Source organism: Mustelus asterias, unplaced genomic scaffold, assembly GCF_964213995.1.
Source record: "Mustelus asterias unplaced genomic scaffold, sMusAst1.hap1.1 HAP1_SCAFFOLD_44, whole genome shotgun sequence".
In the NCBI taxonomy this organism is placed as follows: domain Eukaryota; kingdom Metazoa; phylum Chordata; class Chondrichthyes; order Carcharhiniformes; family Triakidae; genus Mustelus; species Mustelus asterias.
The window spans coordinates 1,316,250-1,341,625 of record NW_027590121.1 but is presented as its reverse complement, the minus strand read 5'-3'; the positions used below and the strand labels follow the sequence as shown (position 1 = coordinate 1,341,625).

Sequence of the window (25,376 nt, the reverse complement as noted above, 5' to 3'; positions counted from 1 at the left end):
AATAGAGCAAATGTTTCCAGTCTGGATGACCCTTCGTCAGAGCTAAGGGAAAAGAAAATCAGAAAAGATTTATACGAGGAGCATGGGGGAGGGGAGCTATAAAAGGACAAAAAGAATGTATAAGAGGATAAAGATGGCTGAGAGAGATGCTAAGAATGCCCATTAAGGGATCAGAATGTGTGAATGACAGAACAGAGGTACAGATGGTCCTGCCCTGAAAGGGGGATGGGCGGGGCAGGGGTGGGGGCGGTGGGGGCGGGGGGGGCAAGAAGGCGAGCAGGAATGGAGAAGTGGAAAATGGAAGAGAGAAAGAACATAGAACATAGAACAGTACAGCACAGAACAGGCCCTTCGGCCCATGATGTTGTGCCGACCTTCATCTGAAACCAAGATCAAGCTATCCCACTCCCTACCATCCTGGTGTGCTCCATGTGCCTATCCAATAACCGCTTAAATGTTCCTAAAGTGTCTGACTCCACTATCACTGCAGGCAGTCCATTCCACACCCCAACCACTCTCTGCGTGAAGAACCTACCTCTGATATCCTTCCTATATCTCCCACCATGAACCCTATAGTTATGCCCCCTCGTAATAGCTCCATCCACCCGAGGAAATAGTCTTTGAACGTTCACTCGATCTATCCCCTTCATCATTTTATAAACCTCTATTAAGTCTCCCCTCAATCTCCTCCGCTCCAGAGAGAACAGCCCCAGCTCCCTCAACCTTTCCTCATAAGACCGACACTCCAAACCAGGCAGCATCCTGGTAAAATCTCCTTTGCACTCTTTCCAGCGCTTCCACATCCTTCTTATAGTGAGGTGACCAGAACTGCACGCAATATTCCAAATGCGGTCTCACCAAGGTCCTGTACAGTTGCAGCATAACCCCACGGCTCTTAAACTCCAACCCCCTGTTAATAAAAGCTAACACACTATATGCCTTCTTCACAGCTCTATCCACTTGAGTGGCAACCTTTAGAGATCTGTGGATATGGACCCCAAGATCTCTCTGTTCCTCCACAGTCTTCAGAACCCTACCTTTGACCCTGTAATCCACATTTAAATTAGTCCTACCAAAATGAATCACCTCACATTTATCAGGGTTAAACTCCATTTGCCATTTTTCAGCCCAGCTTTGCATCCTATCTATGTCTCTTTGCAGCCTACAACACCCCTCCACCTCATCCACTACTCCACCAATCTTGGTGTCATCAGCAAATTTACTGATCCACCCTTCAGCCCCCTCCTCTAAGTCATTAATAAAAATCACAAAGAGCAGAGGACCAAGCACCGATCCCTGCGGCACTCCGTTAGCAACCTGCCTCCAGTCCGAAAATTTTCCATCCACCACCACCCTCTGTCTTCGATCAGACAGCCAGTTACCTATCCAATCGGCCAACTTTCCCTCTATCCCACACCTCCTTACTTTCATCATAAGCCGACCATGGGGGACCTTATCAAACGCCTTACTAAAATCCATGTATATGACATCAACCGCCCTACCTTCATCAACACACCTAGTTACCTCCTCAAAAAATTCTATCAAATTTGTGAGGCACGATTTGCCCTTCACAAATCCGTGCTGACTATCCCGGATTAATCCGCATCTTTCTAAATGGTCGTAAATCCCATCCCTAAGGACCTTTTCCATCAATTTACCAACCACCGAAGTCAGACTAACCGGTCTATAATTACCAGGGTCATTTCTATTCCCTTTCTTAAACAGAGGAACAACATTTGCCACTCTCCAGTCCTCTGGCACCATCCCCGTGGACAGCGAGGACCCAAAGATCAAAGCCAAAGGCTCTGCAATCTCATCCCTCGCCTCCCAAAGAATCCTAGGATACATTTCATCAGGCCCAGGGGACTTATCGACCTTCAGTTTATTCAAAACTGCCAATACATCCTCCCTCCGAACATCTATTTCCTCCAGCCTATTAGCCTGTAACACCTTCTCTTCCTGAAAAACATGGCCCCTCTCCTTGGTGAACACTGAAGAAAAGTATTCATTCATCACCTCGCCTATCTCTACTGATTCCATACACAAGTTCCCACCACTGTCCTTGACCGGCCCTAACCTCACCCTGGTCATTCTTTTATTCCTCACATAAGAGTAAAGAAGGATGATAAAAATGGATAAATGAGATGAAAAGAAGAAACAAAATAAAATAAATGGAAATGGGGTGTATGTGGAGGGGAGTGTTAATGCTCTGAATTTAATGTTCAGTCCAGAAGGCTGTAAAGTGCCCAATCGGAAGATGAGGTGCTGTTCCACCACTTTGCGTTGGCGTTCACTAAAACATTGCAAAAGGCTAAGGATGGACACGTGGACAAGAGAGCAGGGTGGTGTTGAAGTGGCAAATGACAGGAAGGTCTGGGTCCTGCTTGTGAACAGACCAAAGGTGTTCAGCAAAGTGGTCACCCAGCCTACTTTGGTCTCTCCGATGTAGAGTAGACCACATTGACAGCAGCGAATGCAATAGACCAGACTGAAGGAGGTACATGTGAAGCGCTGCTTCACCTGAAAGGGGTGTTTAGAACCTGGGATGGTGAGCAGGGAGGAGGTAAAGGGGCAGGACCTAGGCTTCCTGTCATTTGCCACTTCAAAACACCACCCTGCCTTCCTGTCCACATGTCCATCCTTGGCCTTTTGCAATGTTCAAGTGAAGAGAGTCGTACAATGTTGGTCTGAGGAATCAGATGATCTCCTACGGGGCTGCTTAGAGTCAGTGGACTGGTCAGTGTTTAAAAACTCTGCGACCAGCCTGAACGAGTACGCCACTACGGTAACTGACTTCATTAGTAAGTGTGTAGAAGACTGTGTGCCAAAGAAGGAAATCTGTGTGTTCCCCAACCGGAAAACATGGATGAACAGGGATATCCACTGCTTGCTGAAGTCCAGGTCTGAGGCGTCCAGGTCAGGCGACACTGACCTATACAAGAAAGCCAGATGCGATCTAAGGAGATCCATCAAAGATGCCAAAAGACAATATTGGACCAAGCTAGAGTCGCAGGCTAGCCACACCGACCCCCGTCGACTATGGCAAGGTCTGCAAGGCGTAACAGGCTACAAGATAAAGGCATGTAAAACCGCTGGCTCCAACGCACCCCTCTCTGATGAGCTCAATGCATTCTACACCCATTTTGAGCAAGAGGTCAGCGAGAGCATGCCCTCCACCCTGGATGAACCTGGATCTGGGGTCACTTTTGCAGATGTCAGAGCAGCTTTGTTGAAGGTCAACCCATGGAAAGCAACTGGCCCGGATGGGGTACCTGGACATGCACTCAGATCCTGCGCGGATCAGCTGGCGGAGGTATTCACAGATATCTTCAACCTCTCTTTACAACAATCTGAGGTCCCTATCTGCTTCAAGAAGACGGCCATCATCCCGATAACTAAGAAAAACCAAGCAGCGTGCCTTAATGACTATCGGCCGGTGGCTCTGACATCGATCATTATGAAGTGCTTTGAAAGGTAAGTCAAAGTACGAATCAATTCCAGCCTCCCGGACTGCCTGGATCCACTACAGTTTGCCTACTGCCGCAACAGGTCCACAGCAGGCGCCATTTCCCTGGCCCTGCACTCAACCCTGGAACACCTAGATTACAAGGACACCAATGTCAGACTCCTGTTTATTGACTACAGCTCAGCCTTCAACACTATTATTCCCACGAAACTCATCTCCAAACTCCGTGGCCTGGGTCTCGGCACCTCCCTCTGTGACTGGATCCTGAACTTCCTAACTCACAGACCACAATCAGTAAGGATAGGCAACAACACCTCCTCCACGATCATCCTCAACACCGGTGCCCCACAAGGCCTTTTTCTCAACCCTCTACTATACTCCTTTTACACCTATGACTGTGCAACCAAATTCCCCTCCAATTCGATTTTCAAGTTTGCTGATGACGCCACCGTAGTGGGTCAGATCTCAAACAATGACAAGGCAGAGTACAGGAATGAGATAGAGAATCTGGTGAACTGGTGCGGCAACTTTAGCTCTGATGAAGGCTCATCCAGACTGGAAACATTGGCTCGATTCTCTCCCCACAGAAGCTGCCAGACCTGCTGAGATTTTCCAGCATTGTCTGGTCTAGCTCCGCCCACTGGCCGCGCATGCGCCCTGCTCCCGGCGGAACAAAGATGGCGGCCGCGGCACTGGGCCTGATCCCGGATAAAATCCCCGCAGTTGCAAACCCGGGACCCGCAGGCTCTTGTTCGGGCCTTGCGGCCTCCAGCGGGTGTTTATGAAGCCTCCGCTCCCACCCCACACCGACTCCGGGCTCCATTCCTCCCTCTGCCCGATCGACTCACCCGCTGAAAAAATCATCTCCCGTACTCGCGGGGCTCTAAGCAAAGTGACACTGCGCATGTTCCAGATACAGCTCCGCGCCTGCGCACTGGGTCCTGTAGCGTGTATAGGACACTTTCACGCCCGCAGCGAATGCTGGGTAATAACGGCATCATTGAAACTTCAGTTAATACAAAGTAAAATTGTTAACATTTGAGATAAATTAACAAAATATTGTGAATTGGTGATCTGCTGTACTCTATTTCGGAAAGTTCTGCTGTGGATCCCACACAGAGATATCAAAGCTTTTACAGCTCTCACTCCTCCTTTGATGGTGCTGATTCTGGCTGGGTTCAATGGAACAGTCACTGGTTCCTCTCTCTGTCCCTGATATTGAATATTCACTCTTTTATAGAATAATACAGCAGAAGTAGAAACCATTTGGCCCATTATGCCTGTGCTGGCTCTCTGGCAGATCTAAGTTTAGTTTATTTATTCATTAATCATAAGTATGGCTTACATTAACACTGCAATGCAGTTACTGTGAAAATGCCCTAGTCGCCACGCTCTGGCCTGTTCTCGTCAAAGCACCTAAACAGCACGTTTTTCAGACTGTGGGAGGAAACTGGAGTACCCGGAGGAAACCCACACAGACACGGGGAGAATGTGCAGACTCCACACAGGCAGTAACCCAAGCTGGGAATCAAACGCGGGTCCCTGGTGGTGTGAGGCAGCAGTGCTAACCACTGTGCCACCATGCCACCTCATCTATCTATCCAACTAATTCCACAGCCCTGCTGGCAGAGTCAGAACAATGTATATCTGCTGTAGTAATCTGAGACCTTAACATTATCAGTAGCTGAAGGTGAATCAGAACGTCGATCCATACCTGAAGCCGTGCCTCATCTGTGTCCAAACTAATCAGATCCTGCAAAATGTATTGTCCCAATTAACACATCCCATATTATTGATCTTACAGCAGTTTGATTATACAGGGCCACTCTCCACAATAAAATGAGACTGGTATATCCTCCTAATTACAGGGATGGTTACCTGGTGGATTGAAGCTTTCCCTGTTTGTGAAAATGATGCAGATGTTAAAGTCCTGTGGGAACATGTCTTTACCAGATGAGGCTTCCTGAAATGGATAAAGAGTGAAAACTGCTCTAATTTCACAGCAGAAATAATGTAACAGCTCTCCAGTCTTTGGAAAAGAAAAAAATCCAGAAACATAATTTTGAAAAAAAGTTGATTAATTTCATATTTATCCATAAGTAAAGCCCAGTTGAGTTAGGATTGTCATTGCTGTCAAAAACAAAAACAAACTCTCAGAATGAACATTGTTCAGTCCAACTGGATGGCATGGTGGCATAATGGTGAGCACTGCTGTATCACAGTGCCAAGGACCCAGATTCGATTCCCAGCTTGGGCCACTGTCTTTGTGGAGTCTGCATGTTCTCCCCGTGTCTGTGTGGGTTTCCTCCCATATTCAGAAAGATTTGGTTTGATTTATTATTGTCATATGTATGCACATGCAGTGAAAAGTATTGTTTCTTGCATGCTATACAGACAAAACATATCGTTCATAGAGGAGGAAACAAGAGAGTGCAGAATGTAGAGTTACAGTCATAGCTTGGGTGTAGAGAATGCAAGGTAGGTCCCTTCAAAAGTCTGACAGCAGCAGGGAAGAAGCTGTTTTTGAGTTGGTTGGCACATGACCTCAGACTTTTGTATCTTTTTCCTGAAGGAAGAAGGTGGAAAAGAGATTGTCCGGGGTACGTGGGGTCCTTAATTATGCTGGCTGCTTTGCTGAGGCAGCTGGAAGTGTAGACAGAGTCAATGGATGGGAGGCTGGTTTGTGTGATGGATTGGGCTACATTCGCAACCTTTTGTAGTTCCTTGCGGTCTTCGGCAGAGCAGGAGTCATACCAAGCTGTGCTACAACCAGAGAGAATACTCTCTATGGTGCATCTGTAAAAGTTGGTGAGAGTCGTAGCTGACATGCCAAATTTCCTTAGATGTGCTGGTTAGGTGCATTGGCCATGCCAAGTTCTCTCAAATTCAGTGTACTCAAACAGACACCGGAGTGTGGCAACTAGGGGATTTTCACATGTAACTTCATTGCAGTCTTAATGTAACCCTGCTTGTGACACTAATAAATAAACTTAAAAAAACAGCAGTAATGACAGTAGAAGCCAATCTTCGTAGTCACTTGTGATCTCACTGGTGCCTAACAAGGTTGAATGACTGAATGAAGCTCTTCCCACACTCAAAACAACCACTCCCCTGTGTGAGCTCACTGGTGTCTCAATAGGTTGGAAGGGCAAATCCTTTCCCACAAATGGAGCAGGTGAATGACATCACCCTTTTGTGAATGAGTTGATGTTTCAGCATTTCATGTATGCTTTTAAAATTTTTACACATTTGGAACATTTAAAAGGACTATTTTCAGTGTTAAGAAATTAAATTTCAGTGAGACAGAATGACAGAGCGAATCCCTTCTCACACAGGGTTAGGGAATGTAATGCACTGCCTGAATGTGCAGGCAGATTCAATTGAAGCATTCAAAGGGGAAATTAGACATTATCAGAATAGGAAGAATGTACAAGGATACAGGGAGAAGGCGGCAGAATGGAACTAGTTGAGTTACGCATTCTTAGAGTTGGTGCAGACACAATGGGCCAAATGACATCAAAACTCTTCAGTGATTCCGAAATCTTTAAAAGCCTAAAATGCTGCAATAAAACTCAGCAGGTTTGGCAGCATCTGTGCAGAGAGAGAAACAGAGTTAACATTTCAGGTCTGTGACCTCATCAGAACTGGGAAAAGTTAGGAATGTAACAGGTTTGGAGAAAGGGGCGGGTGGGACAGGGACTAAAGGAAGGTCTGTGTGAGGGTGGAAGACAGGAGAGATTGAATGAGAGAAAAGTGAATGCCCCAGAGCCAAAGGGAATGGAGATGGAGCGAGAAAAGAAACAAAGAAACAAAAGCTGTGGCTGGAGCAGGGGGGCTGCCGACTGAAAAAAGGAAAAGTGAAACAATCAAAGAAAAAGAAACAGAACGGGCTGAGAGTTCACTCACTGAAACTGTTGGACTGAATGTTGAGTCCAGGAAGCTGTAAAGTGTGGAGGGGATGGGTGAGTGGGAGGATCTTCTGGACCTGATCTGGACCCTGGTTAGAACAGTAATTCGTAGATCCAGGATGGGTGGGGCTGAAGGGAAAGGCGTGGGGTCTCTCTGGCTGCCGGATGATCTTCTGTGGTCTTTTCTGTGCCCAGGTGGCCCTGGAGAAGGAGATTCTGTTGGGACTTTGTTCCTGATTTTGGTCTTTTAGTTTGACTGAACCACAAGTTTGGGGAAACGAGAGGAAAGAATGTTCCAGAGAAACTAGAACTGTCTGTTCTGAATTTCTATCCTGCACTGATAGTGGCACTGTCAACTCCTTTTACAGGGGATTAGAAGAGAAGAGTTTACTGAAAGAACATTAAAGCCAAACATCACATCAAAATCTGACAGAGTCACTCGATCCATCCGGACCTGAATATCACAGATTCATGGTGCAGAACGATGCTATTTGGCCCATCGTGTCTGCACCAACTGTCCAAATGAGCACTGTGGTTTAATGCCATTTTCCTGCCTTTTCCCCATACCCCTTATTGGGGAACTTCACTAGCTATCCAGCTATCAAATTCTTCACTGCTCCGAGAGGTCAGATGAAGATTTTCAGAGTTTAAAAACAGGCCTTTATTCAAGCTGTAGCAGAGGAAACTTGTTCTACACACATGGCTTACAGACTCCCAGAACAAAGGAATACAATTGCAATGAGTAATTAACAAACAGCAGGAGAAAATGTACACTTATTTGAAGGTACTCAATGTCCAATCCCAAATAATAGTTAAGATTACTTCATGTGTTTCCCACAGTAGTCTTTAACTAATTACAGCAGCACTATGCTCCCCTAATTACAATATTCAATCATCAACAAGGCACATACACAGAGCTACATTATCAATAAACAGATGTCTATGGTTCTTGACTGTCTAGCGCCCTGAGTTGTGACTTATGACTTCTATCAAAACACACTGCAGTCCTACGCTGTTACCTGAAAGCAGTGACGTTGTAGTTATAGCCTACTTGTGGTGTATCAAAACTCCCTTGTCGATTGCTTTTGTACCCATTCCAGGTATTAGTCGAAAGATCTTCTCTGAACTTCTTCTTACACATTTACATCCTTTCATAAACAAGAAGATCAATAATACTCCAGATGTTGTCACCAGTGATCTGTATAAGTGAAGAATACCGTATCAAATGCCTTCTGGAAATCTAAGTACATTCACCTTTAGTTCCCCTTTATCCACAGCACATGTGACTTCAAAGAACTTAATAAATGGGTTGAATATGATTTCCCTTTCTCAAAACGATGTTGACTCTCCCTTATTGCCTGAATCACTGCCCTGCTATAACATCTTTAATAATAGCTTCTTACATTTTCCTATGAAATTTTAACTAGCATGTTGTTTCCAGCTTTTTTCTTCTTTTTTGAATAATGGAGTTACATTTGCTACTTTCTAATTTAAAGGAAATTTCCCCAAATTCAGGAAATTTGGGACAATTAAAAACAAAGCATCAACTATCTCACTGGCCATTTCTATCCCGCTTTAGCTGAATAACAGACATTTGGACTTGAAACGTTAACTCAGACCTGCTGAGTCTTTCCAGCACGTTCTGTTTTTATTTCAGATTTTCAGCATCCTCGGTACTTTATTTTTATCGCATGGACCACTTTTAAAACCCCCAGATGAAGTCCATCTGGACCCAGGGATTTGTGTGGACACCCGATCGGCACAGAGAACAGCCCAGAACTCGCGATCTCAAGCAATCCAACAGCCTCAGCCTCCCAGCAGCGGGATTACAGGTGCGCGCCACAGCACCCGGCAAACGCAATCCTTGATTCAGCCGCCTTCAGTTCAAACAGCAGGAGGGCTCCACTGCAGACATCACTGCAAATATAATCGGCTGCTTCACTGACTCAACTGGTAATAATTTGAGGACGCTTCAACTTTGAATGCTCAAGTTAGTCGAATTGACAACGTAAATTCATTTGTGCGAATTATTCTTTGTATCATGGAACCTGTGTGAATATGTTGACTCAGTCCAGTCCTCAGCCCAGGTATCAGTGCCGTTGAAAATAAGGAGCCGTTTTCTCTGTTGGAATGGCACGCAGCAGCTCGGCTGTCTGCCCCTGAAATTCGCACGTTTACTGCGCGCATCACAGCAGAGTGGAACAGAGACCTTTCCTTTTCCAGATCTCTGAATGTGACGCACTTTTTGCCAAGTGAAATCTATTAAGCGCAATGCTTGGTTACTGCGCGTTCCCTCCGGGGCAGTCACCACCCCGGGGCTTATCTTTGAGAATAGACTCGGTCGAGGGGACATCGAACAATGGGGTGTCTGTGAATTGCCAAAGTGGCTTGGCGATCATCGCTGAAACTGGAAATTACAATGAACTGTCTTTCTCTCTCTCTTTCTTTCTCTCCCACTCTCTCATTTACAGCATTAGATTAAGTCAAAAGCGTCGAGACTTTCGATGTTGACAGTGGAGAAATTGTCAGAAGGGAATGAATAAACGAGAAGGAGTTATGAGAGCCGAGAGACAGGTTGAATGTTTGGTGGATGTGCTGGGAAGTGTGTGCGCGATATGAGTAGTGTGGAGGAGGTGAATAGGTTCGCGCCCTCTTGTGGCCGTGGCTGACATGATTGTGCAAGTTGAAGATTTTTAAAGTGCAGTTCCTGCCGTGAGCCCCAGGGGGCGGTAAATGTGAGGTGGATATTGAGGAGGCAAAGAATGGGGAGAGTGAGGAAAGTGGGAATTGCAGAATGGTGCGTGTGAGCGTGCAGGGCAGGTGGGGAGTTGGTTGGTCAAAAGTGTGTGTACTTGGTTTTGGTTTACTTGCGTAGTTTGCTGTGGTGATGGCATTGGATGTGAGAGTGAATGAAAGGGGCAGCAGAGGGAGTGAGTGTGGAGGCAGGAGAGAGGCATCGGGTTTCTCTGCATTGATGGAACGGCAAAATAGTTTGTTTGCTGCGATTGAAGGTGTGGAGAAAAGGATGCGTCTCGCTGTATTGGTCAGGCGGCACTGCTGTTACTATTCACAGGTGCTATCCCACTGTCGAAGAGCACAGGGGATTTGACCTGCTCCGTTCCCGACCTGGGCCGGTTCACCCCTCCTTAGCACATCTGGTGCTCCCAGAGTCCTCTTGGAACACCATGCGGATACTGATCTTAGTGTGGACACCCGATCGGCACAGAGAACAACAGCCCAGAACTCCCGACCTCAAGCAATCCAGCAGCCTCAGCCTCCCAGCAGCGGGATTACAGGTGCGCGCCACAACACCCGGCAAACGCAATCCTTGATTCAGCCGCCTTCAGTTCAAACAGCAGCAAGAGCTCGAATGCAGACATCACTGCAAATATAATAGGCTGCTTCACTGACTCAACTGACCATAATTTGAGGAAGCTTCAACTTTGTGTGCTCAAGTTAGTCTAATTGACATCTTAAAATTCATTTGTGCGAATTTTTGTTTGTATTCATGGAACCTGTGTGAATATGTTCACTCAGTCCCGCCCTCAGCCCAGGTATCAGTGCCGTTGAAAATAAGGAGCCGTTTTCCCTGTTGGAATGGCACGCAGCAGCTCGGCTGTCTGCCCCTGAAATACGCGCGTTTACTGCGCGCATCACAACAGAGTGGAACAGAGACCTTTCCTTTTCCAGATCTCTGAATGTGACGCAGTGTTTTGCCAAGTGGAAGCTATGATACCAGAAGACCATGAGACATAGAACATAGATAAACTACAGCACAAACAAGCCCTTCGGCCCACAAGTTGCGCCGGTCATGTCCCTACCTACCTCGGCCTATATATAGGCTTACCTATAACCCTCAATCCTATTAAGTCCCATGTACTCATCCAGGAGTCTCTTAAAAGACCCTATCGAGTTTGCCTCCACCACCATTGACGGCAGCCGATTCCACTCACCCACCACCCTCCGAGTGAAAAACTTACCTCTAACATCTCCCCTGTACCTACACTCCAGCACCTTAAACCTGTGTCCTCTTGTAGCAGCCATTTCAGCCCTGGGAAAAAGCCTCTGAGAATCCACCCGATCCATACCTCTCAACATCTTGTACAGCTCTATCACGTCACCTCTCATCCTTCGTCTCTCCAAGGAGAAAAGACCGAGCTCCCTCAACCTATCCTCATAAGGCATGCCACCCAATCCAGGCAACATCCTTGTAAATCTTCTCTGCACTCTTTCAATAATTTCCACATCCTTCCTGTAATGAGGCGACCAGAACGGAGCACAATACTCTACGTGGCGTCTGACGAGGGTCTTATAAAGCTGCATCATTATCTCCCGACTCCTAAACTCAATCCCTCGATTGATGAAGGCCAGCACACCATACGCCTTCTTAACCACCTCCTCTACCTGTGAGGCCGATTTAAGAGTCCTATGCACCTGGACCCCAAGGTCCTTCTGATCCTCTGCACTGCTTACCCTTGATATTATACTCCTTCATCCCATTTGACCTGCCAAAATGTACCACTACACATTTATCCGGGTTCCAAAATGTCCCACTACACATTTATCCGGGTTATCTGTGTTGTTTAAGTTTTTATGTAAACTTTTATCGTGCCTGTATAATATTTCACTCCTTTGTTTAGGTTCCTTCACAATTGAATTTCATAATGGACACCTCACTGTGAAGAGGTCAGTCAGAATTATCAGCAAGGATTAATCAGCACTTTCTAATTGGAGATGTTAATCAGTGGAATCTCTCACACACAGATTTGCAGAAAAGATTAATTAATTTAGGACTGAAGTAAAGTTCGTAATTTTATTGTTAACTTTATGAACAGGTTCTTGTTGAGGATTCTTGAATTAAGGAGAAAGATCACAGAAGGTGCTTTTAAAAAGGAACATTGCAGCTCTGAAAATCAGTGACATCTCCAGAATATTAAACTCCAACCACGGTGGCACAGTGGTTAGCACTGCTACCTCTTATTACCAGCGATCCGGGTTCGATTCTGGGCTTGGGTCATTGTGTGGAGTTTGCATGTTCTCCCCGTGCTTTGTAGATTTCTTCCAGGTGCCCCTGTTCCCTCCCACAGTCTGAAAGATGTGCTAGTTAGGTGCATTAACCCGAACAGGCACCGGAGTTTGGTGATTAGGGGCATTTCTCAGTAAGTTCATTGCAGTGTTAATGAAGCCTTGCTTGTGACTAATAATTTTTTTTAAAAAAAACTTTAAAGTTATAGGGATGATAACATCAGCAGAAACAAACCAGATATTGTCAGACTATCAATCCAGGCTGTGATTAAAAGCAGAATCCAATCCTTGCAGTCTATTATGAATTTGCTGGTGTCTCAGCTTGTGAATGCTTTTCCACACAAGGAGCAGGGTGAAAGGCCTCTCCCCAGAGGAGTGCGTCGGTGAGTCAGGAGGTTGGATGACTGCTTGAAACTCTTTCCACAGGTACTGCAGCTGAATGGATTCTCCTGAGTGTGAGTGCGGTGGTGGGACTGGAGGGTGAATAACCGAGCGAATCCCTTCCCACACACCGAGCAGGTGAATGGTCTCTCCCCGGTGTGAAGTTAGTTGCTGATGTCTCACCAGATCAAATGACTGGGAGAATTTCTTCCCACACATGGAGCAGCTGAACGGTCTCTCCCCGGTGTGAGTGCGTTGGTGAGCAGTCAGGGTGGATGACTGTCCAAAACTCTTTCCACAGGAGGTGCAGCTGAATGGTTTCTCCTCAATGTGAATTTGCTTGTGTGTCCAAAGGCCAGATGACCGAGTGAATCTCTCACTGCACACAGAGCAGGTGAACGGCTTCTTCCCAGTGTGAATCCGCTGGTGTGTAGCGAGGTGCTATATTTAAATGCCCGCAGTGTCCGGAACAAGATAGATGAGCTTGTGGCCCAGATTGTGACTGGCAGGTATGATGTGGTAGGCATCACAGAGACGTGGTTGCAGGGGGTTCAGGACTGGCAGTTAAACATCCAGGGATTCACAACCTATCGAAAAGACAGAGGGGTGGGTAGAGGGGGCGGGGTTGCCTTGTTAATTAGAAATGAAATTAAATCAATAGCACTAAACGACATAGGGTCAGACGATGTGGAGTCTGTGTGGGTAGAGTTGAGGAACCACAAAGGCAAAAAAACCATAATGGGAGTTATGTACAGGCCTCCTGACAGTGGTCAGGACCAGGGGCACAAAATGCACCACGAAATAGAAAGGGCATGTCAGAAAGGCAAGGTCACAGTGATCATGGGGGATTTCAATATGCAGGTGGACTGGGTAAATAATGTTGCCAGTGGACCCAAAGAAAGGGAATTCATTGAATGTTTACAGGATGGCTTTTTGGAACAGCTTGTGATGGAGCCCACGAGGGAACAGGCTATTCTGGACTTAGTGTTATGTAATGAGCCAGACGTGATAAAAGATCTTAAAGTAAGGGAACACTTAGGAAGCAGTGATCATAATATGGTAGAATTCAGTCTGCAATTTGAAAGAAGGAAGGCAGAATCAGATGTGAAGGTTCTACAGTTAAATAAAGGTAATTACAGGCGCATGAGGGAGGAACTGACAAAAATCGACTGGAAGCAGAGCCTAATGGGAAAGACAGTAGAACAGCAATGGCAGGAGTTTCTGGGAGTAATTGAGGACACAGTGCAGAGGTTCATCCCAAACAAAAGAAAGGTTATCAGAGGGGGGATTAGGCAGCCATGGCTGACAAAGGAAGTCAGGGAATGCATCAAGGCAAAAGAGAGAGCCTATAATGTGGCAAAGAGTAGTGGGAAGTCAGAAGATTGGGAAGGCTATAAAAACAAACAGAGGATAACAAAGAGAGAAATAAGGAAGGAGAGGATCAAATATGAAGGTAGGCTAGCCAGTAACATTAGGAATGATAGTAAAAGTTTCTTTAAATACATTAAAAACAAACGGGAGGCAAAAGTAGACATTGGGCCGCTCCAAAATGACGCTGGTAATCTAGTGATGGGAGACAAGGAAATAGCTGAGGAACTTAATAAGTACTTTGCGTCAGTCTTCACAGTAGAAGACATGAGTAATATCCCAACAATTCAGGAAAGTCAGGGGGCAGAGTTGAATATGGTTGCCATCACAAAGGAGAAAGTGCTAGAGAAACTAAAAGGTCTGAAAATTGATAAATCTCCGGGCCCAGATGGGCTACATCCTAGAGTTCTAAAGGAGATAGCTGAAGAAATAGTGGAGGCGTTAGTTATGATCTTTCAAAAGTCACTGGAGTCAGGGAAAGTCCCAGAGGATTGGAAAATCGCTGTTGTAACCCCACTGTTCAAGAAGGGAACAAGAAAAAAGATGGAAAATTATAGGCCAATTAGCCTAACCTCAGTTGTTGGCAAAATTCTAGAATCCATCGTTAAGGATGAGATTTCTAAATTCTTGGAAGTGCAGGGTCGGATTAAGACAAGTCAGCATGGATTTAGTAAGGGGAGGTCGTGCCTGACAAACCTGTTAGAGTTCTTTGAAGAGATAACAAATAGGTTAGACCAAGGAGAGCCAATGGATGTTATCTATCTTGACTTCCAAAAGGCCTTTGACAAGGTGCCTCACGGGAGACTGCTGAGTAAAATAAGGGCCCATGGTATTCGAGGCAAGGTACTAACATGGATTGACGATTGGCTGTCAGACAGAAGGCAGAGAGTTGGGATAAAAGGTTCTTTCTCAGAATGGCAACCGGTGACAAGTGGTGTCCCGCAGGGTTCAGTGTTGGGGCCACAGCTGTTCTCTTTATATATTAACGATCTAGATGACGGGACTGGGAGCATTCTGGCCAAGTTTGCCGATGATACAAAGATAGGTGGAGGGGCAGGTAGTATTGAGGAGGTGGGGAGGCTGCAGAAAGATTTAGACAGTTTAGGAGAGTGGTCCAAGAAGTGGCTGATGAAATTCAACGTGGGCAAGTGCGAGGTCGTACACTTTGGAAAAAAGAATAGAGGCATGGACTATTTTCTAAACGGTGACAAAATTCATAATGCTAAAGTGCAAAGGGACTTGGGAGTCCTAGTCCAGGATTCTCTAAAGGTAAACTTGCAGGTTGAGTCCGTAATTAAGAAAGCAAATGTAATGTTGTCATTTATCTCAAGAGGCTTGGAATACAAAAGCAGGGATGTACTTCTGAGGCTTTATAAAGCACTGGTTAGGCCCCATTTGGAGTACTGTGAGCAATTTTGGGCCCCACACCTCAGGAAGGACATACTGGCACTGGAGCGGGTCCAGCGGAGATTCACACGGATGATCCCAGGAATGGTAGGCCTGACATACGATGAACGTCTGAGGATCGTGGGATTATATTCATTGGAGTTTAGGAGGTTGAGGGGAGATCTGATAGAAACTTACAAGATAATGAACGGCTTAGATAGGATGGACGTAGGGAAGTTGTTTCCATTAACAGGGGAGACTAGGACGCGGGGGCACAGCCTTAGAATAAAAGGGAGTCACTTTAGAACAGAGATGAGGAGAAATTTCTTCAGCCAGAGAGTGGTGGGTCTGTGGAATTCATTGCCACAGAGGGCTGTGGAGGCCGAGACGTTGAGCGTCTTCAAGACAGAAATTGATAAATTCTTGATTTCTCGAGGAATTAAGGGCTATGGGGAGAGAGCGGGTAAATGGAGTTGAAATCAACCATGATTGAATGGTGGAGTGGACTCGATGGGCCGAATGGCCTTACTTCCGCTCCTATGTCTTATGGTCTTATGGTCTTATGTGCTGTTGAACCTCTTCCCACAGTGAGTGCAGCTGAAGGGCCTCTCCTCAATGTGAATTCTCTGGTGTAACATCAGGTAGGTTGTCTTGGTAAATCCCTTCCCACACACACAACAGAGGAATGGTTTCTCCCCAGTGTGAATGTGTCGATGGATTTCCAGCTGGAATGAAGATTTGAATCCTTTACCACAGGCCCCACATTTCCAAGGTTTCTCCATGGTGCCAGTGTCCTTGTGTCTCTCCAGGTTAGAGGATCAGTTGAAGTCTCGTCCACACATAGAACAGGAGGTGCAGCTGAATGGCCTCTCCCCAGTGTGAACTCGCTGATGACTCACTAGACTGGATGACTGAGTGAATCCCTGTCCACAGACTGAACAGGTGAAAGGCCTCTCCCCAGTGTGAATTCGCTGGTGTTCTTCAAGGCTGTGTGAATACCTGAACCTCTTTTCACAGGACGTGCAGCTGAACGGCTTCTCCTCAGAGTGAATTCGCTGGTGTGTCACCAGGTTGGAGGACTTTGTGAATCCCTTCCCACACGGAGCAGGTGAATGGCCTCTCCCCAGTGTGAACCCGCTGATGTTGACTGAGATCGGATGAAGACTTGAAACTTTTTCCACAGTGAGTGCAGCTGAACAACTACTCCTCAGTGTGAATGCACTGGTGTAACATGAGGCCGGTTGGCTGAGTAAATCCCTTTCCACACACACAACAGGTGAATGGCCGCTCGCCAGTGTGAATGCGTCGGTGATTGTCCAACAGGGATGGGTAATTGAATCCTTTCCCACAATCCTCACATTTCCAAGGTTTCTCCATGGTGCCGGTGTCCTTGTGTCTCTCCAGGTTGGATGATTAGTTGAAGCCTTGTCCACACACAGAACACGTGTATGGTTTCTCCTCGCTGTGAATGCTGCAATGTTTTATTAGGCTGTGCAACTGATTGAAGTTTTCTGCAGTCCGTTCACTGGAACACTCTCGGGGGTGTGTGTGTGTGTCGGTGCTTTTCCAGTCACACTGAAGTTTAAAATCTTTCCCTCAGACAGAACAAACGAACAATTCTCATTTAATCCTCAAAGGTGATGATATTCAGGTCCTGGTGAACCAGCTGACTGTCAGATGAAATTTGGCATGAATTTTGGTTTCCCATCTGTAATCCTCTTAATATTCTGTAAAAGGAGTTCACAAAAGTCATCACTGACAGTCCATTTTGAACAGACAATTCCAGTTTCTCCTGAACATTTTTTCCTCTCTCGTTCCCCCAAATCTGTAAATCTCGTCACACACACTCTCCCTCCTCCCCGGGCTGAAATCCAAAGTAAGAGTTTTAACAACACCAGGAAATTTCCACTCCATCTTACGAAGGAGCAGCGCTCCGAAAGCTAATGGCATTTGCCACCAAATAAACCTGTTGGATTTTAACGTGGTGTTGTTAAAACTCTTACTGTGTTTACCCCAGTCCAACGCCGGCATCTCCACATCCTGAAATCCAAACCCATCTCCCCATTTCTTTCCTCCACTCCCAGTTTTCTCCCTCCCTCTCCTCTGTCTGGGTTCAGTTCTCCAGCTCCTGTCTGCAGACTGACAATAAAACCAATGGGTCTTATTGGGGGTGTTGGGGCCTCCAGCGGGTGTTTGTGAATCCTCCCCGCCCACCTCACAATGCCCCGGGGTGATTGACGGCAGGTCCGGACCAATAAAACAGGGAGCGGTTGGTCCTCCAACCAATCGGAGGGGGGGGGGGGGGGGGGGGGGGTGGCGGCGGGAGGCCCGAGGCTTTCTCAGTGCGCATGCTCCGGGCCGCACAGGATCCCGATGGAGGGAATCTGGGCCTGTTCTGGGGAAAAGCCCGAGCTGATTTCCCCGGTTCACAACCCGCTCCCGAGCTTTGTATTCGGGGCTTGGGGCCTGACATCCACCGGCCGGCTCCATCCCCCCCCTCATTCCCCACCTGCCGGCTCCATCCCCCCCTCATTCCCCACCCGCCGGCTCCATCCCCCCCTCATTCCCCACCCGCCGGCTCCATCCCCCCCTCATTCCCCACCCGCCGGCTCCGTCCCCCCCCGCATTCCCCACCCGCCGGCTCCGTCCCTCCCTCATTCCCCACCCGCCGGCTCCATCCCCCCCTCATTCCCCACCCGCTGGCTCCATCCCCCCCTCATTCCCCACCCGCCGGCTCCATCCCCCCCTCATTCCCCACCCGCCGGCTCCATCCCCCCCCGCATTCCCCACCCGCTGGCTCCGTCCCTCCCTCATTCCCCACCCGCCGGCTCCATCCCCCCCTCATTCCCCACCCGCCGGCTCCATCCCCCCCCTCATTCCCCACCCGCCGGCTCCATCCCCTCCCTCATTCCCCACCCGCCGGCTCCATCCCCCCCTCATTCCCCACCCGCCGGCTCCATCCCTCCCTCATCCCCACCCGCCGGCTCCATCCCTCCCTCATTCCCCACCCGCCGGCTCCATCCCCCCCATTCCCCACTCACCGGCTCCATCCCCCCCTCATTCCCCACCCGCCGGCTCCATCCCCCCCTCATTCCCCACCCGCCGGCTCCATCCCCCCCTCATTCCCCACCCGCCGGCTCCATCCCCCCCTCTTCCCCCACCGCCGGCTCCATCCCCCCCTCTTCCCCCACCGCCGGCTCCATCCCACCCTCATTCCCCACCCACCGGATCCATCCAAAGAACAAAGAACAATACAGCACAGGAACAGGCCCTTTGGCCCTCCAAGCCCATGCCGCTCCCTGGTCCAAACTAGACCATTCTTTTGTATCCCTCCATTCCCACCCACCGGCTCCGTCCCTCCCTCATTCCCCACCCGCCGGCTCCATCCCCCCCTCATTCCCCACCCGCCGGTTTCTGATGCAATGAGAATTTCCAGCGCCTCAATCCTGAGCTCCCAGCGGCACTGCGCATGCTCCACATCACAATGCCTGGGCAGTGATTGACGGTAACTCTGGACCAATAGGATGAGGGGGCGGAGCTGGAGGACCGAGCGGGAGCAGCTGGTCCTCCGAACAGTGGTTACCGCTGCTGCCTCATGGCGCCAGGGACCCGGCTTCAATTCTGGCCTCGGGTGTGGAGTTTGCATGTTCTCCCCGAATTTAACGTGGGTTTCCTCCGGTTTCCTCCCACAGCTCAAACATGTACGGATTTCATGGATTGACCATGATGAATATGTGGGGTTGCGGAGATAGGACAGAGGAAACGGCCTGGGTGAATGCTGGTTCGGCGAGTCGGTGCAGACCAGATGGGCTGAAGGGCCTCTTTCTCCACTGTCGGGATTCTATGGTTCAATCGGAGTGAATGAGGGAAATATCTGAGCCCAGATTGGCGGAGACTCTGCATCATTTTGAAAGCTGCTTTCTTTCAAACTCCACGAGAAAAATGGACCTTTTTGTTTGTGGCTTTAAGCAGATGATGGGAAAGGAAGGGATCTGGGAAGTAGCAGACACTTTATGTTGCTTTGGGAGAGTGGGACCTGTGTTGATGTCATGTTTCACACAACACACAGTCAGCTTGTGGTTTCAGCCTGAAGACAAATCTCCTAATTGAATAATTGAAATCAGTCAATGGAATTTTCAGGAAATTGTCTGCTTGGAGAGGAAGATTTATGTTACAGTAAATGAAAAGCAGAACAGACTGACACCTAAACACAGAGATCCACAAACACTCTCTCCCTCTGTCTCACATAGAAGCATCCTTTCCTCACATACAGATACAGGCACATGCACGCAGCTATATTCCTCAATACTCACACACGCTCACGTATACACCAACTCCCACACATAAACACACAGGGGATACTTCATGTCCTTTTGGGCAGACAACACCTGCCAACCTGACTAATTTTGGAGTTAAAGTGTTCATGTAAGGGCCAAAAATTGCAAGGGATTCAAGGAAAAAATGATGCTCCAAAGATGATGTTGTTTTGACCATTCAATTCCACCTCTTTTTTTGAACCTTAAATCTATACTGAACCACGCTTGGTACAGAGACAACAGCAAAACATTAACATTGAGTGATCATTGCCACCTATGCAGTGTATAGACTGAGGTGATCAATCATATATTTGCTGTCAGGCATGGAAATGTTTGTCTGAAAAATGTAATGCCAGTGTGGTGGAAATCTGAGAAGTGATACATATCTCGATATATTTGGATACATGTTTGGATTTTGATCTCTGGAAATTGGGGAGTATTTGTGCAGAATTGTCCCTCATGAAATTAAATGAGTGTGGTAAAGTCCATGATGAGATGGACATGCAGAAGAGCAGAAGAAATGGACTTGAAGTCAAATGATCATTTCTCACAACTACAAGATTTATTGCAGTGATTAGTCAAGGCTCCTCCAATTGCACCTTCCAATCTTGTGAACTCTGAACCTAAAAGATCATGGGCAGCAGGTGTGTATGAACTCCACCGCCTTCATGTTCCCCTCCAAATTGCACACCATCCTGACTTGGAATTATATTGCTATTATATTGCATTGCATCATTGTCACTGCATTGAAATCGTGGATCACCTCCCAAAGAGAAGTGGGGTGTGTACTGACACCATATGGACTGCAGCTGATCAAGAAGTTGGCTCACCACCATTTTGGAGTGTGGCTTTTGCCAGCCACACCCACATATCATTAAGTAAAAATCCATGTGTGCTAATCTTAACACCTTGTGAAGTAAACCTCAAAATTTCAAAATACCCCACTCATTGAGGGAAATATGCAAAGCTAATGTGTAGAAAGTAGCTGCATCTTGCTTGTTTCTGTACAGGATTTAGATTTCACTATTTCCACAGCCTTCAGTAAAATCAATGGCATAAAATCAATTTCCGAAATAATTGAGATTCTAAGGGCAGCACAGTGGTTAGCACTACTGCCTCACAGCGCCAGTGACCCAGCTTTGATTCCTGGCTTGGGGCACTGTCTTTGCAGAATATGCCTGTTCTGCCAGTGTCTGTGTGTGTTTTCCTTCTTGGTGCTCTGGTTTCCTGCCACAGTCCAAAGACGTGCTGGTTGGGTGCATTGGCCATGCTAAATTCTCCCTCAGCGTACCTGAACAGATGCTGGAGTGTGGCGATGAGGGGATTTTCACAGGAACTTCATTGCAGTGTTAATGTAAGCCCAGTTGTGACACTAATAAATAAAATAAATTGTGTTATGAGCCCCATTTGGAGATAGTATGCAATATATAATTTAATTCTGGGATAATTGCAGTCACTAACTTTCCTCTTGTAATTTTGGCAGATCATAGATGCTAAATCCTGTCACACTAATGGCCTAGTTATTGAAGGAAATTCTGAGACAGGCTACAAGGAGACAGAGCATAATGTTGTTGTGACACTGTGATCCAATATTCTCCTAGCATTGATCATAGCTGCTCCAATGTGTTAGAACATTGCACTTTATCTAACAGTCACCGTTCACATTGTACATCTTCATAATTAATTGCACTATTCCTGATATTCATGTGCTACTGAGATACCAGTGAATTCACAGGTGACTGTAGGAGAGGGTTTCTGCTCTTATTTCTACCTTCAGGTGACTTTTGATTTCTGAACAATTCCAATTTCCTTCTCTGAATTGAGATAATGGTCTGTGCAATCAGGTCTCTATATGATATGTATCCTAGTTTTATTATTGGCCCTTCAGCCCCAGCTTGCACGCGATAACAACAAAGAAATCACGACAAACCATTTGTTCTATTCAATGGCGGGGTATTTACCCAGCGTCCCAAGCGACGAGGAATGCCTCCTATCCAGGCAATCACGACCGCGCAGGCGCAGTAGTGACCGTGTTCTGAGCATGCGCAGAGGGAGTGCTGGGGAGTCGAAGTTGTTGTTTCTTGTCTCCGCGGCGGGTAAGGAAGCGGCGTGTCTGAGGGAGCGATGGGCGCAAAGGGAGGGCGGTAAGGTTTCATGAACACTTCGTGAATTCAAACCCCAAACACGAAGATCCTGGGCCAGTCCCGGGTTTGTCCAGAGCCATTCTGCTTCTGCAGAGACAAGCATGGATAAACGGCCGCCATCTTTAATGGGGCGATGCGCAGTAATGCGCATGCGCGGTGCTCCCTGTCAGCAGGAGGAGAGAATGTTGTGATTTTCATTGAATCCCAACAGCGCAGAAAGAGGCCATTCGGCCCATCGAGTCTGCACCGACCACAATCCCACCCAGGCCCCATCCCCTTAACCCCATGCATTTACCCTAGCTAGTCCCCCTGACATAAAGGGGCAATTTAACATGGCCAATCCACCTAACCTGTGGGAGGAAACAGGAGCACCCGGAGGAAACCCATACAGACAGGAGGAGAATGTACAAACTCCACACTGACAGTGACCCAAGCCGGGAATCGAATCCATGTCCCTGCTGCTGTGAGGCAGCAGTGCCTGCCACCGTCCCACCCCCTCATTTCGAGGTTAGTGCTTTGTGCAGATCCAGACTGAGTGGCAGGTTCCTTTCCCTGAAGGGCATTAATGTAGTGGTTGGGATTTTACACAAATCCAGCTGCTTTCATGGTCACATTTTCCTTTGTGCTGTCCCCATAAATTACCAGATTTATTCAGCTCAATTTCACAACCTGCCTTTGTGTTTTTGTGGGTTATCTCTCACTCCCTTGTTTCTGTTTTAAATCAATTTCACAGGTTTTAGGAGGACTTGCAGTCAGGAAATTCAAACCATACATCACATCCGGATTTGGCAGTCGCACAACTTATCACAACGTGAATATCATTGGATTTTGAACATGGAAGAAAAAAGCACCATTCACAGTGGAGAGAAACCGTACGTGTGTTCTGTGTGTGGACGAGGCTTCAACCAATCATCTGACCTGTTGAGACACAAGCGCAGTCACACCAGGAAGAAACCGTGGAAATGTGAGGATTGTGGGAAGGGATTCAGATCCCCATCTCACCTTGAAAAGCATTGCCGCTGTCACACTGGGGAGAAGCCATTCACCTGCTCTGACTGTGGGAAGGGATTCATTCAGTTAACCAACCTGCAAAGACACCAGCGAGTTCACAGTGGGGAGAGGCCAATGACCTCCTCTGAGTGTGCAATGAAACGCCAACAAGTTCACACCGGGGAGAAGCCATTCATCTGCTCCGAGTGTGGGAAGAGATTCTCAAGGTCCTCTAACCTGCTGATGCACCAGCGAGTTCACACTGAAGAGAAATCTTTTAAATGCTCAGACTGTGGGAAGTGCTATAAAAGTTCTGGGGAACTTTTGTCCCATCAACGTGTTCACACCGATGCGAGACCATTCAGGTGCTCTCACTGCGGGAGTGGGTTCAAGACATCCTCTGCCCTAACTAAACACCAACGCACTCACACTGATGAGAGACCTTTCAGATGCTCTCAGTGTGGCATTGCATTCAGGCAAATGAGTAACCTGTCTGAACACCAGCGCACTCACACTGGGGAGAGGCCATTCACTTGCTCTCAGTGTGGGAAGGGATTCGCTCATTCATCTACCCTGCAGAGACACCAGCGAGTTCACACTCACGAGAAACCTTACATCTGCTCCAAATGTGGAAGACGATTCACTCAGTTATCGACCCTGCTGAAACACCAGCAAGTTCACACTACTGAGAGACCATTTAAATGTCCAGACTGTGGGAAGAGCTATAAAAGTTCTGGGGAACTGATGCGCCATCAACGTGTTCACACTGATGAGAGACCGTTCAGGTGTTCTCACTGTGAGACTGGGTTCAAGACATCATCTGCCCTCACTTCACACCAGCGCACCCACACTGAGGAGAGACCGTTTAAATGCCCAGACTGTGGGAAATGCTATAAAAGTTCAGGGGAACTGGTACGTCATCAACGTGTTCACACTGGGGAGAGACCTTTTAAATGCCCAGACTGTAGGAAACGTTTTAAAAGTTCCAGTAATCTGGTGTCCCATCAACGCATTCACACTCGGGAGAGACCGTTCAGGTGCTCTGACTGTGGGACTAGGTTCAGAGAATTATCTCATCTCACTGTGCACCGGCGCACTCACACTGGGGAGAGGCCATTCACCTGCTCTGTGTGTGGGAAGGGATTTGCTTCTTCATCCAATCTGCTGACACACCAGCGAGTTCATAAATGACGACAGTGATTGGATTTTGCCATTATTTACATCCAGAAATGAAGCATGTTGATTGGGCTCTGTTTCTGCTGATGTTCATAAACTCCATCTCAGCTGAGTTAGTATTCCAGATAAATGTTAAATCAATCAGATTTGTGTTGAATCCTTTTAATATCTCGAACATAGGTCAATTCCTACTGAAGGTCTCTCCCTCACCCTTGTCTCCTCCATCCTCACCTCCAGCAACAAGCGAGGAGCTCATGGAGCTTCTTTGTCATTAAGCTTGAGACAATCTGATCAGCTGTTTCTGCTGCTTCCCTCCCTTCTACAAGGCCACCGGGCCAAACTGTCTTTACCGTGGTCAATCCACCCGACCTGCTCATCTTTGGACTGTGGGAAACCGGAGCACCCGAAGGAAACCCACGCAGACATGGGAGAATGGACAAATTCGACAAAGACAGTCCCCTGAGGTCGGAATTGAACCCTGGTCGCTGGTGCTGTGAGGCAGCAGTGCTAACCACTGTGCCACCGTGCTGCCTACCTCATCTACTGACACCTCAATGAGTTCATGTGTCTTCAGGAGCTGCATTCTGCAGTTATTGCTGCTGTTAATCACATTCAAGACAAAATGTGTGGGATATTCCTGAGGTGTGTAAGAAATGTATCCCAACCACTCTCTTCCATGGTTCAGAACTCCTCAACACGGGCGGCACTGTGGCACAGTGGTTGGAATGCTGCCTCACAGCGCCAGGGACCTGGGTTCAATTTCCAGCTTGGGTCACTGTCTGTGTGGAGTTTGCACATTATCCCCGTGTCTACGTGGGTTTCCTCCGGGTGCTCCGGTTTCCTCCCACAGTCCAAAGATGTGAGGGTTAGGTGAATTGGCCATGCTAAATTGCCCCTTAGTGTCGGGGCACTAGCTAAGATAAATTCATGGCGTTATGGGGATAGGGCCTGGGTGGGATTGTGGTCAGTGCAGATTCGATGGACCGAATGGCCTCCTTCTGCATTGTAGTATTCTAAGACATGGAACAAAGATTCCTTTACAACTGTGTTTAGAGTTGGGAAGAACAGCGGTGAATGCTGGCAGTGTGCTGTTAAATCAAAGATTGGTTTAAATCTGGGATCTGTTCCTGAAAAAGCAGGTTTAAATTTGCAGACTGAAAATGACTGGTCAACATTTTGTGAAGATTATTTTTAATTCATTGCTTGTGGCCTATCC

At 47.4% G+C, this 25,376-nt stretch overlaps 3 protein-coding genes across 3 annotated transcripts in view; all 3 read left to right on the top strand.

The window, feature by feature from the left end:
* Window positions 1–25,376, top strand: part of LOC144483022 (uncharacterized) — a 1,062,789-nt gene that overhangs the window by 432,248 nt on the left and 605,165 nt on the right. The gene's annotated exons all lie outside the window — the stretch shown is intronic.
* LOC144483058 (uncharacterized) overlaps window positions 1–25,376 on the top strand; it is a 231,231-nt gene that overhangs the window by 94,786 nt on the left and 111,069 nt on the right. The gene's annotated exons all lie outside the window — the stretch shown is intronic.
* LOC144483018 (uncharacterized) lies at window positions 21,904–25,328 on the top strand. Its single transcript, XM_078201843.1, has 2 exons — window positions 21,904–21,946; window positions 22,728–25,328. The coding sequence occupies exon 2, from the start codon at window positions 22,829–22,831 to the stop codon at window positions 24,173–24,175; it is 1,347 nt and encodes a 448-aa protein (XP_078057969.1). The 5' UTR covers window positions 21,904–21,946; window positions 22,728–22,828; the 3' UTR covers window positions 24,176–25,328.